The sequence below is a fragment of the Lissotriton vulgaris genome, chromosome 1_1 (assembly GCF_964263255.1).
Source record: "Lissotriton vulgaris chromosome 1_1, aLisVul1.2, whole genome shotgun sequence".
NCBI classification, from domain to species: domain Eukaryota; kingdom Metazoa; phylum Chordata; class Amphibia; order Caudata; family Salamandridae; genus Lissotriton; species Lissotriton vulgaris.
In genome coordinates this window covers 1,419,146,445-1,419,161,001 of record NC_141685.1, presented here as the reverse complement: position 1 = coordinate 1,419,161,001, position 14,557 = coordinate 1,419,146,445, and the positions used below count along the sequence as shown (strand labels likewise).

General features: G+C 45.4%; 1 protein-coding gene across 1 annotated transcript in view; it reads left to right on the top strand.

Moving 5' to 3' along the window:
• Positions 1-14,557, top strand: part of LRRK2 (leucine rich repeat kinase 2) — a 2,096,839-nt gene that overhangs the window by 256,117 nt on the left and 1,826,165 nt on the right. The window contains exon 8 of the mRNA XM_086967213.1: positions 9,397-9,516. Coding sequence (XP_086823339.1) covers positions 9,397-9,516 — 120 coding nt within the window. The remainder of the gene's footprint in view (positions 1-9,396; positions 9,517-14,557) is intronic.

Genomic DNA, 14,557 nt, shown 5'->3' with positions numbered 1-14,557 from the left:
AATGAGCGTGGAAATAAAAGATAGAATGTTGTACGTTATCGTAGCTAGACAGACATTGGTGGAAAAGAGAAGCAGTACGCGAGTGTGCATTTCCGTAAGTAACTGACACGGAACGCGAGTCGTTCTGTCTTAAAAATGTTCGATAAACTTTTAAAGGTATGACAGATTGGTTTTTTAGATTTTTGATAGGTTTTCTTAGTAAGATTTTTCGAGTCAGGTTGGGTTAGTAACTTTGGAGTGCTATTGTTACATCACGCATTGTACATAGGTAATATGTAGACATTGACAACCAAGGTTTTTTTGAATTAATGACGGATAACCACGTTTGTTGTATGTAATTTTTTTGCAATAATTTATGTAGTGAATTGGACAATGTAATTGATTTTTATACATTTGTGAACATAGCTTTGGGCTCAAAATTGTTTTTTTGTTCTTTCCATAGTGACCCCCGACGAAGGGTCCATTTGTACCCGAAATGCATTGGGTTGATGTGAAATGCGTTAAATAATGAAATCTGCAAATATTTGAAAAGGAACTTTAATGAGAAAAGATCATTAAAATAAAAAATATTTAGTTGAAAGATGCTTCAGAAAAAAGTTTCTTTGAATTGTTCATGGAGCGATGAGTAATTGAAGAAAAGGACCGTCTTGGGTCCATGTAAAAGTGTGCACACCTCTAAACCGAGAGTAGTACCCCTGCCCTCATCTATGTTGAATTTTTGACAGTGTTCCGAGACAAAACACTCACAGAGGGAGTCGCACAACGTTAATGGATTTTTCAAACACAAAATAGAAAAAAATGGAATAACAAAGAGTGCAACTGATGGACATATAAAGAGATATCGGGGGGGTTTCATAATCTCTTGGAAAGGGCTGCACAACGTTTCCAGATCCCTATGCCTTCTCACCAGCAGGATTGTTTCCTTTATGATGTTAAGAAACCTTTTAAAAAGTCTGTAAGATCTGGGCCCATTATAGACTACATCTGGGAAGAAGGGGTTAAAATAATGTACAATCCATCTTCGGTCCCCCCAGTGTTACCTCGACTGGATAAAAAATGCAGGGCTCCGGACACTGCTCCAGCCTGCCTTACCAGATATCCCAAGCTTGATTCCGTCATCACTCAGGCTGCTCAGTGGAAATCTAAAAACCCTTCTGCCCCGCTGTCCGCTCCTCCAGACAAGGAAGGCAGAAAACTTGACAATACTGGGAAATGTTTCTCTTCCATCTCTGCATTAACAGTGCATGCATCCAAGTCTGAGTTATTAGGACGCTATAACAGGCAGTTTTGGGCAGACTTTGCTCCTACTTGGGGGCCTTGCCGGACGATTCGAAAGAGGAAGCAAAGAAGATCTTGCTGGAAGGCGAACGTTCGGCTTCCGAGCTTATCGATTGTACGATGGATGTTGCCTCTACTGGTTTCCGCCAGCTAGCTGGCGCTGCTGTATTATGACGCCAAGGTTGGCTGAAGACAACATCTTTCCGGCCGAAAGTAGAGACAAAAGTCCTGGACATGCCCATCGATGGTCAGCTTCTCTTTGGCTCGCATATTGATGAAGCTATTCAGGGCATAAAAAAGGATACTGACACGGCTAGGGGTCTGGGTACCCTTCAATTTAACCCCCCCCCTTTTCGTGGCTCAAGGGGTAGAGGACAATCTTCCACCAGAGGAGACTACCAACACTATTGGTCTTCCTATTCCTCCTCCAACCAACAATATCGGCCACAATACCAGCAACGTCAACAACAGCAATCCTCTTACACTAAGACCTCCTTTCGAGGGAAGGGAGGACGACAGGACGCTACTCGGCGGCAATGACTTTCCTCCACCGCCGGTCTCCATTTCCTCTCCACCCTCCAAAATAGGAGGAAGAATTTCCCATTTCTTAAACAATTGGAAACAAATAACAACGGACCGTTGGGTTCTTCAACTGGTATAATTTGGTCTTTCGCTGGAGTACAATCAAATTCCTCTCCAAACCCCTCCTCGACCTATGGTCCACAACAATCTACGCCACTTACTCCTGAAACTTTCACTCATGCTCCAGAAGGGAGCTATAGAAAAGGTCCCTCTTCGTCAACGGGGGGGAAGGGGTTTTACTCCAGTTTTTTCCTGGTGCGCTAAAAGGAGAAGAAATGGAGTCCAATCCTGGACTTGAGAAGTCTCAACAAATTCCCAAAGAAACAGTCGTTTTGCATGGTTACCATCCAAGAAGTGCTGCAATTTCTCAACGCAGATGACTACATGGTGTCTTTGGATCTTCAAGATGCCGATTTCCATATCCCTATCCACAGAAATCACAAAGTTTTTAAGGTTCGCTGTGGCGGGCAGACACTACCAATTCCGAGTCCTGCCCTCTGGGCTCAAGTCAGCTCCACGCATTTTTACGAAATGCCTTTCCCCAGTAGCTGCATACCTCAGGCAACAACACCATCAAGTCTTTTCCCTACCTCGACGACTGGCTCGTCAAGGCACCTTCTCTAGACGGCGTGGCCAGGTCTATCAAACGCCTGTCTACAGCTTTTCAGTCGCCTGGGACTCACTCTCAATGAGGACAAGTCTGTCCTCCAACCTTCTCAGCGGATATCCTTTCTGGGTGCTACTCTCGACACAACCCAGAAGAAAGCTTTCCCGTCACTAGAGCAGCAGCAGAACAAACTACTCCATTTGGCAAACCACATAGAATCCAAGAAGTCTTTATCAGTATGCCTCTTCAAATCCCTTCTCGGGATGATGTTGTCCTGTATTCTGCTAGTTCCTTACTGTCGCCTCCTGTTAGACGGACCGGGAGGGTCGGCCGAGGATAAGGGGAGAGGTCTCCGGGGAGAGCCGTCTCCAGCGATCGTACAGACAAGTAACTTCCCCCCCACAGACGGACACCACACAAGGTTAAAGTTCAACGAGACTTTATAGGCAATTCTTTAAGTTTACGATGGAATGGTACAAGGAGGTCTGGACTCAGGGGTCCCCTCGATTCTGGTCTCTGGTTTGGGAAAGGGTAGCGGGACAGTCTTGTTACCAAAAAGATGGAAATAGCTCTCAATCCTCGAGCTCGGCGTTCTAGATGATCGGGCCGCGGCGGAGCCAGCAGGTCCCGAGATGGACGAAGGAAACGACGGTCCGCGGCGGAGCCAGCAGGTCCCGATGAAGATGATGGTTACAAACGGTCCGCGGCCACGCCAGCAGGTCCCGACGACGATGAAGGATATGAAGGTTACGAAGGTTGCGGCAGCGCCAGCAGGCAAGACGATGGTGCACGAGACAGAGCTACGGCAGCGCCAGTAGTCCGTCAAGGATGAGTTCTTCTCTGCGTCTCTCGACTCCAAGATACAACTGCCTTCCTGCTCTGGAGCTGCCCCAGTTATAGGGCTGGTGTTCTTTGATGTCCGGACCCTCGCACTTGGAGGTCGGGAGGTCCGGGATGAGGGAGTCCAGACACCCAGCAGGGGGGTGGAGCCAGCGCCCGGGGAGGCGATGGGCGAGCGGCACTTGGCGGGGGAGAGCCATCGACACCTCTTTCTCCCATTGACTTGCCAAGTAGCCCGCTCACCTCCTGGGTGGATGGTGGTGCCGGGATGTCTGAGGCCTGGCCAGGCCCAGGGTTGAGGTCGATCGGGGGCCAGGCGGCCTCGTGGTGGAGTGTCCAAGATGGCGCCCAGGATGGGCGCGCAGGCCGGCAGTGGATCGGGCCCACGAGGTCGACATGTTCGAGGGCAGGGGTCCCTGAGGGGACGGAGGACGTGTAATGGTGGTGTGTGGTACCTGCGTGACCGGGCTCGGGCCTGGTCGGGCCGGGGGAGAGCGGCCCTTCATGTGGCCTGTCCAACACCTCCACACGCGCCTTCTCCAAGAAGCGCTGTCAGCTCAATGGATTCAATCCGAAGGAACCTTTGACGATGTCATTCAGGTGACCCCTCAGATGGTCACTGCTCTAAAGTGGGGGACTCGTCCACAGAATCTTTCTCAAACCTGCCCTTCTTTTTCCAAGCTTCTCCACAGATCATCACAACAGATGTGTCCCTGGAGGGTTGGGGAGCTTTCCTCCAAGAACTCCGAATCAGCGGAAAGTGGTCTCCTTCCGAACAGAAACTTCACATAAACCTACTCGAGCTGCTAGCCATCTATCTGGCTCTCCTGGCATTCCTTCCCAGGATCAAAGGTTCTCTAGTGCTTGCCCGGACGGACAATACAACGACAATGCACTACCTGAACAAGCAGGGAGGTACTCGTTCACTGCCACTCTTTCACGAATCTCAAAAGATCTGGAACTGGCTACTTCACCACAACATTTCTCTTCGAGCTGAGTACGTTCCAGGAACAGACAACATACTAGCTGATTCACTAAGCAGGCAACAAATAACATGTCACAAATGGGAATTGAATCAGCGGACTCAACTGCATATTCTCTCAATGGGGCACTCCTCCCTTGAACCTATTTGCTACCAAACAGAACGCCAAATGCTAAAACTTCGCAAGCTGGCAACCCCAACGAGGGTCTCTGGGAAAGCATTTTCGATCGCATGGTTTAACGTCTTTGCATACGCCTTTCTACCGATTCCCCTGATTCCTAGGGTCCTCAGGAAGTTGAAGGCAGAACCCTGCATGCTAATCCTGATAGCTCCAGCTAGGCCTCGCCAACACTGGTTAAGGAACTCCATCTTCTCTCCTTGGAACCACTGATCCATTTGAAACCGTTTCCCTCTCTCCTCACAATGAACCGGGAGCAAGTCCAACATCTGGATCCAGCATCTCTCAAATTATCGGCTTGGCTCCTGAGTTCCGAGAGTTCCATGGCCTAGACATTCCTCCGGACTGTAGGGCAGTTCTTGCTCGGGCTTGAGTGGACAGTACTAACAAGACATATTCCTTCAAATGGAAGAGGTTCTGCATCTGGTGTAAGTCAGCAAGAATACACCCTCTTTCATCCTCGCCAGAACAAATATTGCCTTACCTTCACCATCTGGCAACTTCAGGTCTTGCTCACGCCTCTTTTAATGTTCACCTGGCAGCAATATCCCGTTTCAGGAGGTCTTCTGCAGGTCCTTCTCTTTGGTCTAACAGATTGATTAAACAATTCCTCAAAGGCCTATTCAGGACTTTTCCTCCCGTAAAATCTCAGCCTCCCACTTGGCATCTCAACACAGTTCTTGCTCAGCTTATTAAACACCCTATTGAGCCGATACACAGAGCTGATCTCAAATATCTTTCTTGGAAGACAGCACTCCTTCTAGCCCTTACCCTTGCAAGGCGAGTAAGTGAGCTTCATGCATTTCCGGTTCAAGACCCTTTTCTTTAGTTCAAACGACAGGGTTATACTGCGAACTAATCCTAAATTTGTGCCCAAAGTCCTGTCAGACTTTCACCTCAATGAGCCTATAGTCTTACGGAGCCTTTTTTCCAAATCCTCAAACGCCATCAGAAAGAGCTCTACACTCTCTAGACCTTAAACGCTGCCTTAGATTCTACCTTGACAGGACAAAGTCGTTCCGCAAATCCAACCAACTCTTTGTGGCTTACAGTCGACCAAGGAAAGTTCTTCCATTGACTAAACAAAGTAATAGCTGCAAAGATTGGTGGATCTCTGCAGCTATTACTTTCTGTCACCAGCAAGCGGGTCAACCATTGCGTTCCAAGGTTCGAGCCCATTCCACGAGGGCGATTTCTACCTCCATGTCACTCTTTGCAGGTGTGCCTATTACAGACTTTAGCAGAGCTGCAACATGGAAGACGCCGCATACATGTACCAAGCATTACTGTTTGGATACAGAACTCATGAAGGATGCAGCAGTGGGACAGGCCAGCGGTACTACGTCATCTATTCCAACCATCCTTGTTTTTATACACACATTTATTGTGTTCTTTAATGGGTTATTGGATTGTTATTTGGTACTTTCTATGTTTCACATAAATGTTGTTATCTGGTGAATCGTATATGCTGTACCATTTGAAATGTGCTTGTCATTGCTTACTACTCTGATTCAAGCATGTGAATCTATGAAAGATACTCTAATACTGGATAAGAAATGTGTTACTTACCTGTAACTGCAGTTATCCAGTATTGGTGTCATTCATAGATTAACCCCTTCACTGCAGCGGCTATTCCGCCGCAGTGCTAAGGGGGCGGGGCGGAAGAGCGGCGGCGCATGCTGGTGACGGAACCGCTCCGTCACCAGCGTCGGTTGCGCTGTGCTTATGACGGAGCGGTTCCGTGATGGCCCCGCCCGCTCAATAGAACGCTCAGCGCAGGCGCGGAATTCGCGCCGCGCATGAGCGACGGGCGGGCCATGACGGAACCGATCCGTCATCAGCACAGCGCCACCGCAGCTGATGACTGAGCGGTTCCGTCATCAGCATGGAAGAGGTTAACATGCAATCCACCCACCTCCCCTGGAAGGGCTCACCTAGTTCTCTATGATTCACCTACTTAGCACTGTGCTTACGAAAATCTGAGGGACTAGAGTGCCTTCCAGGAAGGTTCCAGAGGGTGGTGATATCTGATTGGCACTTCTCTAGAGTTTGGTCCTTTTTACAAAAGGACATGGATATTTTACTAATGTAAGGCCCTTGGCCTATTACTCTATATGTCTAAGGAGACATTCCTTTATTTATGTACCGGGGACTCCCATCCCAACGACGGGGAATGAATCCGGCATGTGAATCTATGAAAGATACTAATTCTGGATAACTGCAGTTACAGGTAAGTAACACGTTTAGTACTTGCTAGTATATGCCAAAAATATTCATAGCGGAAAATCAGTGGAAAACCAGTTTCGACGAGATTATGGAAGGCATAAAAATTAACAAGCAATGACAAAGCCAGTAGGTGTCAATGTTTTTTTTTGTTTTGCCATGGTTTTTCTAAAACTTTATTTTTGTGGGAGCTGCTGGCCCCTTATCATTACAAAAACATTGGCTAACAGCAAATATATTCTTTGGTCTCAAAAAGCACTTATTGCCATAGTAGTCCCTGGAAGTTAAAGAAACTATTTGTGTGCCTATATGCTCCCTCCGAAGGAGCAGAATGCTACCACACACATTCAAGCCAGGGAATAAATAGATAGATAGATAGGTAGATAGATAGGTAGATAGATATATAGATAGATAAATAGATAGATAGATAAATAGATAGATAGATAGATTTTTAGTTAAGAGAAAAGTTCTTGGGTAACGCCATTAGAGGCTCATTTCTTAAACAATGTAGCAAAAGTGCCCCCTTGATATTTGCCTTTGCATTAGTGCAGATTCCAAAGAATTTACGACGTAGGCTTGGAAATCATAGCCTTAGAAAATATTTGTGAATTGCATTTTAGGGCGAGCAAATATGCATTTGTAGATTTACTCATGCAAAAATCAGCAAAACGTTTGCAAGTTCACTTTCCATCCGACCTTTTTTTCCCACCCTGGAAGAAATGTTATCTCTGCCATTGTCATGAGTACATTTCCAAACTTCTTCATTGTGGGAAAAGGTTAGAGAAGAGCTGGGGGAAACCTTTAAACAGGCACATTTGTCGGTTTGCATAGATTTAAAAGGGTATTCCAACCATAGAACTACCACTTCTTGCTACTTCCAGCCCCATTGTGTAGATCAGAGGAAAGGTGGCAAAATCTGGTAAATTGCTAGGATCCAAACCCTGCTTTAATCTAAACCCCGGCTTAATCAGAGAGGCTATTATCAGAGCTCTTACACAGTGAGATTGCTGCCATAATTTGGCACCTCACTGAGGGTCACCAAAGGGACAAGTGCATTTTTTGTATAGGCCAAGTAGATTTATGAAGCATCTTGATCCATGGACCAGTAGATATTTTACTAAGTTCACACCCCTATATGGGTTCTTAACTTTGTTCTCATGTGCATGCTATGAGCACGCTGTTCAATCCTATATAGATTTGCATATTAAAATTGCTGATCATTAAGATGGTATTCCTCATTGCAGGTACCCAGTGTATGTGAGCTGCAGGCACTGTCAGTGCAACCATAGGTCTATTTGTTTCTGAACAAATTGGTCCTGAAAGCTTACACCTTCTTCCTGCCAAAGGTGGTATCCCCAGTCCACACGGGATATTCCATCACTCTACCTGCCTTCTTTGCACCACGACACCCCTCTAAGTATAAGGAAATTCTTCTTCGGTTAGATCCTAGCACTTGGGAGATAATGAGCTGTTTATTGGGAGGGGATGGTGGTCCTGAAGCAGACCCTATCTAGTTGGATTGTCATTTGTATTAAACTGTACTATGGTTTGGCTAAAAAAAGAAGCCTCTCAAGGGCCTTCAAGCCCATTTGCGCTAAGGCCGCCACTAAGGCGTTGGGAAGAAGTGTTCCGCTATTAGACATCTGCTATACAGTGCCATGTGCATCCTTACACACCTCTAAAATGCAATACTATTTTGTCTGTAGGGAGGGCAGCTTTATACCACTCTGTTCTCCAGCACTTCCTGATGGACGTCCACTCACCAGACCCTCCACCTTTTACGTGGCACTGATTTGGTATCTGGTCAGAAGGTGGGGAATCTGAGGTTAGAATTATCCATCAGAAGAACAATTTATTTAGTTGCAGTAATGCTCTTTCTGATGGATACATAACTAAGCACAGATTCTCACTGCCCTTCCTTTAACCCAAACTGTGGAGTGGACTATATAAAAGGTTGCAAGATATATTTGACAGACTATCACACTACAGTCTGTTACCTTCGATTTGTTTCTGAGGGCGCAGAAGAACTCCATTTAAAAGTGATATCGGAGTTGAGGGTTGACGCCTTTAAAGATCTGTGTTGTAACTTAATGGTACAGCGTGAGGCCGCCACAGTGGCAATGGTGCCACCTATAGGTGTGCAGTAGCAGTTGCTTTGAGAAGACTCAGATCTAGGCTGGCTTCTGGGGTAATTTGAAAAATGAGGAATATCGGGTTAGAGTATCCACAGGAAAGAGCATTACCGAAGATAAATAAGCTGTCATGTTCATCAGTTTAGAATGTGATGGGATTAGCGGACTGAAGGTGGCTATGTTTGATTCAAGCAGTGTGAAAGGGCAAATAATATAACTGTATTATTGCACCATAACTCAAAACTTGCAGATAAACACTTTTTGGATAACATTTGTGAATTGTGACCTGACTAGTCTAGACATTTTGGAAATAAAAATGCAGAACGAATAGCACTTTTTCTATAGTGTTCCATTTGCCTGTATGTAGGCTACATGTGTTTTGCATATGCAAGTTTATCTGTGCTTAAAGACAGAATATATTTGTTAACCAATGTATTTTGCTTTCAGATGCGGGGGAGGAGGGTATCTTTACATAATCTATATTTTAGAGTACAGTCATTACTGTTAAAGGACTTTTATTTGGTTCCTGCAAAATTACAAGATCTAAACTAATTACATTTTCAATCTACTTTAGTCAACTTTTTAAACATCCTGGTATCACATGAAGCCCACAAAGGCATTGCACAAGCTGTTTTAAAGTACCCTGAAAATGCGCATATACAAACAGCGGGACTCAACTGTTTAGCACTTCTCGGTGAGTATTGTAAAGCCACAAAAAAGCAACATGATTCATCCATAGCAAACGTCATAAAAGCAATATTATTCATGCATAGCAAAAAGTCATAAATTGTTTTGATTTTATTATATTGTGTGCCTCATTTTGAAGTAACGTAGATCGGGTTGTTAAAAATGTTGAAGCACCAATGATAGCTACAGTTGCCTTCAAAAAGGAAGAGTTATTGTAGTTATCATCAGCACCAATGTAAAGATTGTTCTGCCATTGTCAAAGTGCATCTCACAACCCTCACCCTCTGGCACATCGGCAGCATATGCTACATGTGTGTGCGATCTCACATTCACTGTTATTTGTACTGTTTAGATGACGGCCTCATTCTTTCTCGTCAAGGAACCAGGTTCTTAATAATTTCGAATTCACCTCTGCTTCTATTTGGCCTGCGTGTTCAAAGATAGTTATCAGAATAAATGAAGCTGAGTATTTTCTTAGCTTATTGTATCAGGTTTGAGAGAGCTGGATGTGCAGGTCACTGAATTACTGCAATGATTAGAGCAGAAGATGTCACCAGAAATGTAAGGTGATATACTGGAAGGTGGCTTTACTCTGTTATTTACCCATTTAACATTTATCACGAAGTAGAATGTGAGAAGTGTGAAAAAAAGACTTTGAGGCATCTTTGTAAGAAAGATCAACATTTCAGAGTTCAGAGACACGTTAAATGTAGTACTCTATGGGCATGTCATGTACCTTCATTTATGGAAAAAGGTGAAACACTGTGTCTTGCTGAGGTAATATGAATTTTTATGATCAATTGTGTCCCCTATCGTAGACCCCAACGGCTCCATGTACCTGCTTCTAGTACATGTAAGTTCCCTCCACAACCAGCTATGAAGACGCAAATACATTCGCGTCCAACGTTAATATGACCTCTTTCTGATCCACCATGAATGGGTCCGATATTCAGTTCCTAAGTGTGCCTTGCCAACGTCTTTACATGGTGCACTTTCATGTTTTTCTGGCCCTGGCGAGTTGGGCCTTGTTTTCTGCCATTCAAGCTTTCTCCTGCCTTCTGCCTCTGGAAGCCGCAGCTTGGGCCTGTATCTGTATCCATGACCTTTCACTCACTCCCTGCGCGGCTAGCGGTGCCTGGCTCAGCCTGCCGGCCTACCAAGACCGTATTTCAGCCTTCAAGTTATCTGCTCCGCTCCTCGAAAAATACATTCCTGTCTAGTAGTTTAGGTAAACATCCTTCCCATCTGCAGAGCAAAGGGCCTGGCCTTTCTGTCTCCATGCAAGTAATTCATAGCCTCCGTTACCATGGTAGGCCCATGGCCCCCTGCTTTACACGTAGACACACAGTTGCATATACACGCATTAACAGTCAGTATAGAATAGCCTCTGCCCAAGAGACCTTTCCTTCTAGATAATACAGTTCCTCAAACACAAGATATTAGATATGATTTGGGATTAGGTTGTTCTGACACTCCAGACTTCTGTCTCCACATGTAGGGCTAAATGTCAAGTCCCCTTCACCCTCCAGTTCCACGTCAATCATACGTCATGCTGCTGCGCGCGCATCCCTGCCACATGTTCTTGCTGACTCTGCAGGATCCTTCTAGGGATCCACCCACTTATAACACCTTTTTGTGACGTTTCTAGCACACACCTCCGTGTACGCCCTAGTGCACGCCTCCTGTTACGTATTTCTGCTCTTATCTCGTTTCTCTCAGCTGTTACGCCTTCTGCATTCAATGTACTGTATGAAATGACTATATAAACGATTTCTTGTTAATAAATCATTGTACATGTCCATTGCAATTCCCACCCTGAACCCTCGTGGCGATGGGTCATGCTACCATTGGTTCGAACCAATTCCTTTTTAAGGAATAAACCCCACTTTAAACCTCAGATACCACGGACTCTGCCTTCTTATTTTGACTGAGTTATTCTTATTGAACTTTACCGCATAAATTAAGTATAGGTAATTAAAATTTACCACATAATTTGGCGCCCGAACAGGGACCCCTCCCCCACCTTACGCGCCGGCGGTGCGTTGCAGGCCCGGTCCCCTGCCACAGCGCTGACGGACAACTACGCGTACCCGCAGGATTTCCTGTATCTCCCTCAGGCCAACGGAGGTGACTGAGGCTGCGATCGACACCCAGACGAGGCGGTGAGGAGTGCGGAGGATCCCGACCAGAGCCTAGCTGAGAGAGCAAAGTCCGAGGTATCCGGAGGCCCACCAGTTCCGAAGTTCCGAAGTGCTTACGTCACGAGTCGAGTCCAGTCGAGTCCAGTCCAGTGTCGAGTTTCCGAGGCCTTCTGTTCCGTGCTTCCCGGTGAGTACCGTTGCTGGGGACGCATCTAGACGAGCGCATTAGTTTGTGCCGGTCAAGACGGGTTTGGGTACGCAGACCCGGTCTGCACTGTTTAGCGGTGTATCTGTACTGTTTAGCAGTATATCAAGTATGCAATTAACTAGTTTTATTCTAATCGTTATTGTTAGCTCTGAAATGTTTTAGTATGTTTTAATGTCGTGGTATGAGTGATTGTTCGATCTGCATTATTGTGTTTACTGTATTAGCTGTGTCCAAATTCGAGTAAGTATCAAGCCCAGAGTAGCACGACTTAAACATGCCGCTGTTCTCCAAACTAAGACAGATAGGAACTAGAAAAGGGATTCTAGAAGAAGCAGTGCCTGTTCCACCTAGGGACACTCCAGGGCACTTTATGTACCACAAGCACGGCCTAGACGCTGTATTATATCTCGATTTGTGGGTAGACTATACTAAAGATTTAGCAGAGAGTCAAAGATGGCCCGCTGTAGGGACATGGGATGCCGAGTGCATCATGAGAGTAGAGGAAGTGTTGTGGAAAAAGAAAGCCAGACAGTCACAGAAGGACGCCATTGAACTATGGCGTAAAGAATCGCATAGGCGCACAGAGAAAGCACTCAGAAAAGCAGAGAAACATAAAGAGGATTCAGACAAAGCCCAAGAAAACGCATTAGTTGAGGAGGGGATACGAGTAAAAACAGAACAAGTAGACCGACAACGAAACACTCTTATGAATGGTATGTATCCTTTGCTGGCCGAGGGTTTACCTAAGGCCACTCCGTAAATACCGAAAGATCTGCCCCCTCCCTTGCTCCCGACTAAAGTACATCACAAGACCACAAAGGACATATTCCTTTCTTCCTATCTAGATGACGTAGCTCCCGCATATACAAATCCACATGCTCAACCACTACCCGCCGATGGTACTCCACCCCAAAATCATCTACTCCCACCTCCGCAACGAACTCCTTCTCCCGTTCCACCCCCTGTACCTGTTCCCCCAACCCTTCCTGCACCTATTCTTCCGATCACTAACCCATTCAATCCTTTTGGTCCTGGCACCTCGGGAGGTGCGATAGGTTTTCAAACACCGCCACCAGCACTCCGATTGACTTATAGGGATCTAGCGCAACAACGTACACCTAAATCAGCCGATTATGACATACTTAAAGAACGTCTCTCAGACTGTAGATATGATCCAGTACCCGGTAAAAATGACGACAGATTGATGCTCGCATCAGTACGCCTAAGACGGGTTACCAACTTTTTACTGCTACTACCAGGAATGGTTGATCATCTAGACAGAATATATCATTTTGTTCAAACAGGGGAAGGCCCTGAAAGCATTGGCGAGGCCATGGCTCACCAGAAAGTTGACACTCAAGCCAAGATATTACGGTTTTTCATAAACTGCCTAATAAGAGAACAAGATAGGCCGGGTGTAGACCCGGAAGAAATGAGAGCACTTAATAGATGGGGTCAGAATATCGCAGACGGGAACCATGATAAACAGAGTTGTATAAAAAACATGTATCAAAGAATCAGAACTGCAGTAATAAAAATACATGAAAGAAGACAGTCAGAACCAGATATAGAATCAGACAAGGTCGAATCCTCAGGGGAGGAGGATGCACCAGAAACGGCAACAGGACAATCACAATTACCAGTTAGAGAAATGATAGCATATGTAGGTAAAGGAAGGCCCTATAATAATTCAATGCGTCCGGTACGTCCGGAAAGTAAAAGAATATTCCAAGCTGCCATGTCAAATCCAAAGACCCCCGAACATCTATTCCAGGCTACTGATAGAATACTTCAAGAACGCATGGGGTACCATGTACTCAATTCCATGGATGAACAAGAACTGGCCAGGTCAGCCGTACAATGGACTGACGATCCTGATAAATATAGTGATGATGGTTTAGTGCAGACTTTTTTAAATCTTTCCCCTGATGAACAGAAATTAGCTGGCATATATATGGTTCAGCATCTCATTACATTATTCAAAGGCCAACATTCTGATCCAGGTCCCTTACCTGATATATTAATAGAACTACTCTCGCCACAATGGAGAGGTCTAGGTACCGACCTGATTAAAGTAATTCTAGAACATCGACACAGGTATAATACTTTCCTGAATACACGGTTTGTTCCAGCTCCACCCGTAGAAAGAAAAATGTATTACATAGACAGACAGAACCCCTTGCGAGAAGTGCATCCAGTCCTGAATGCTGATGATTCCTTTAGACGCGTGTTTGTGTACACGCCCATAACGAAAATGGAACTGTTAGAAATGAAGAAATTAGTGCCCTGTCACGATAAAGATCCAGCAGGTTTCCACCGCGAGATCAAAGACATGTTACTCATGGGGGATTACACCTACCCCGACATTATGAAAATATTGAAAGTGTTAATGCCTTCCGGTATTTACGAGAAACTGAAAGAAAAGGATTGGGAGGTAGGAGACCAAAAGATAGATTGGGCTGCATTAGAAGACGAATAAAAAACTCGTACCCCAGGAACAGGGCTTGGGTACAAATCTAAAAAATTACCAGGATTGTTAGTGCAAGTATTGCCACGTTTATTAGCAACTAAAAAGGAGGACTGGGATGCTATCTCAGCCTGTAAACAGAAAACCGATGAAGACACTAGCGATTTTTATTCCAGATTTGAAAAATGTTTTGGTATTAATAGTGGCCTGAAAGCAAGTAGCGAGTCATATC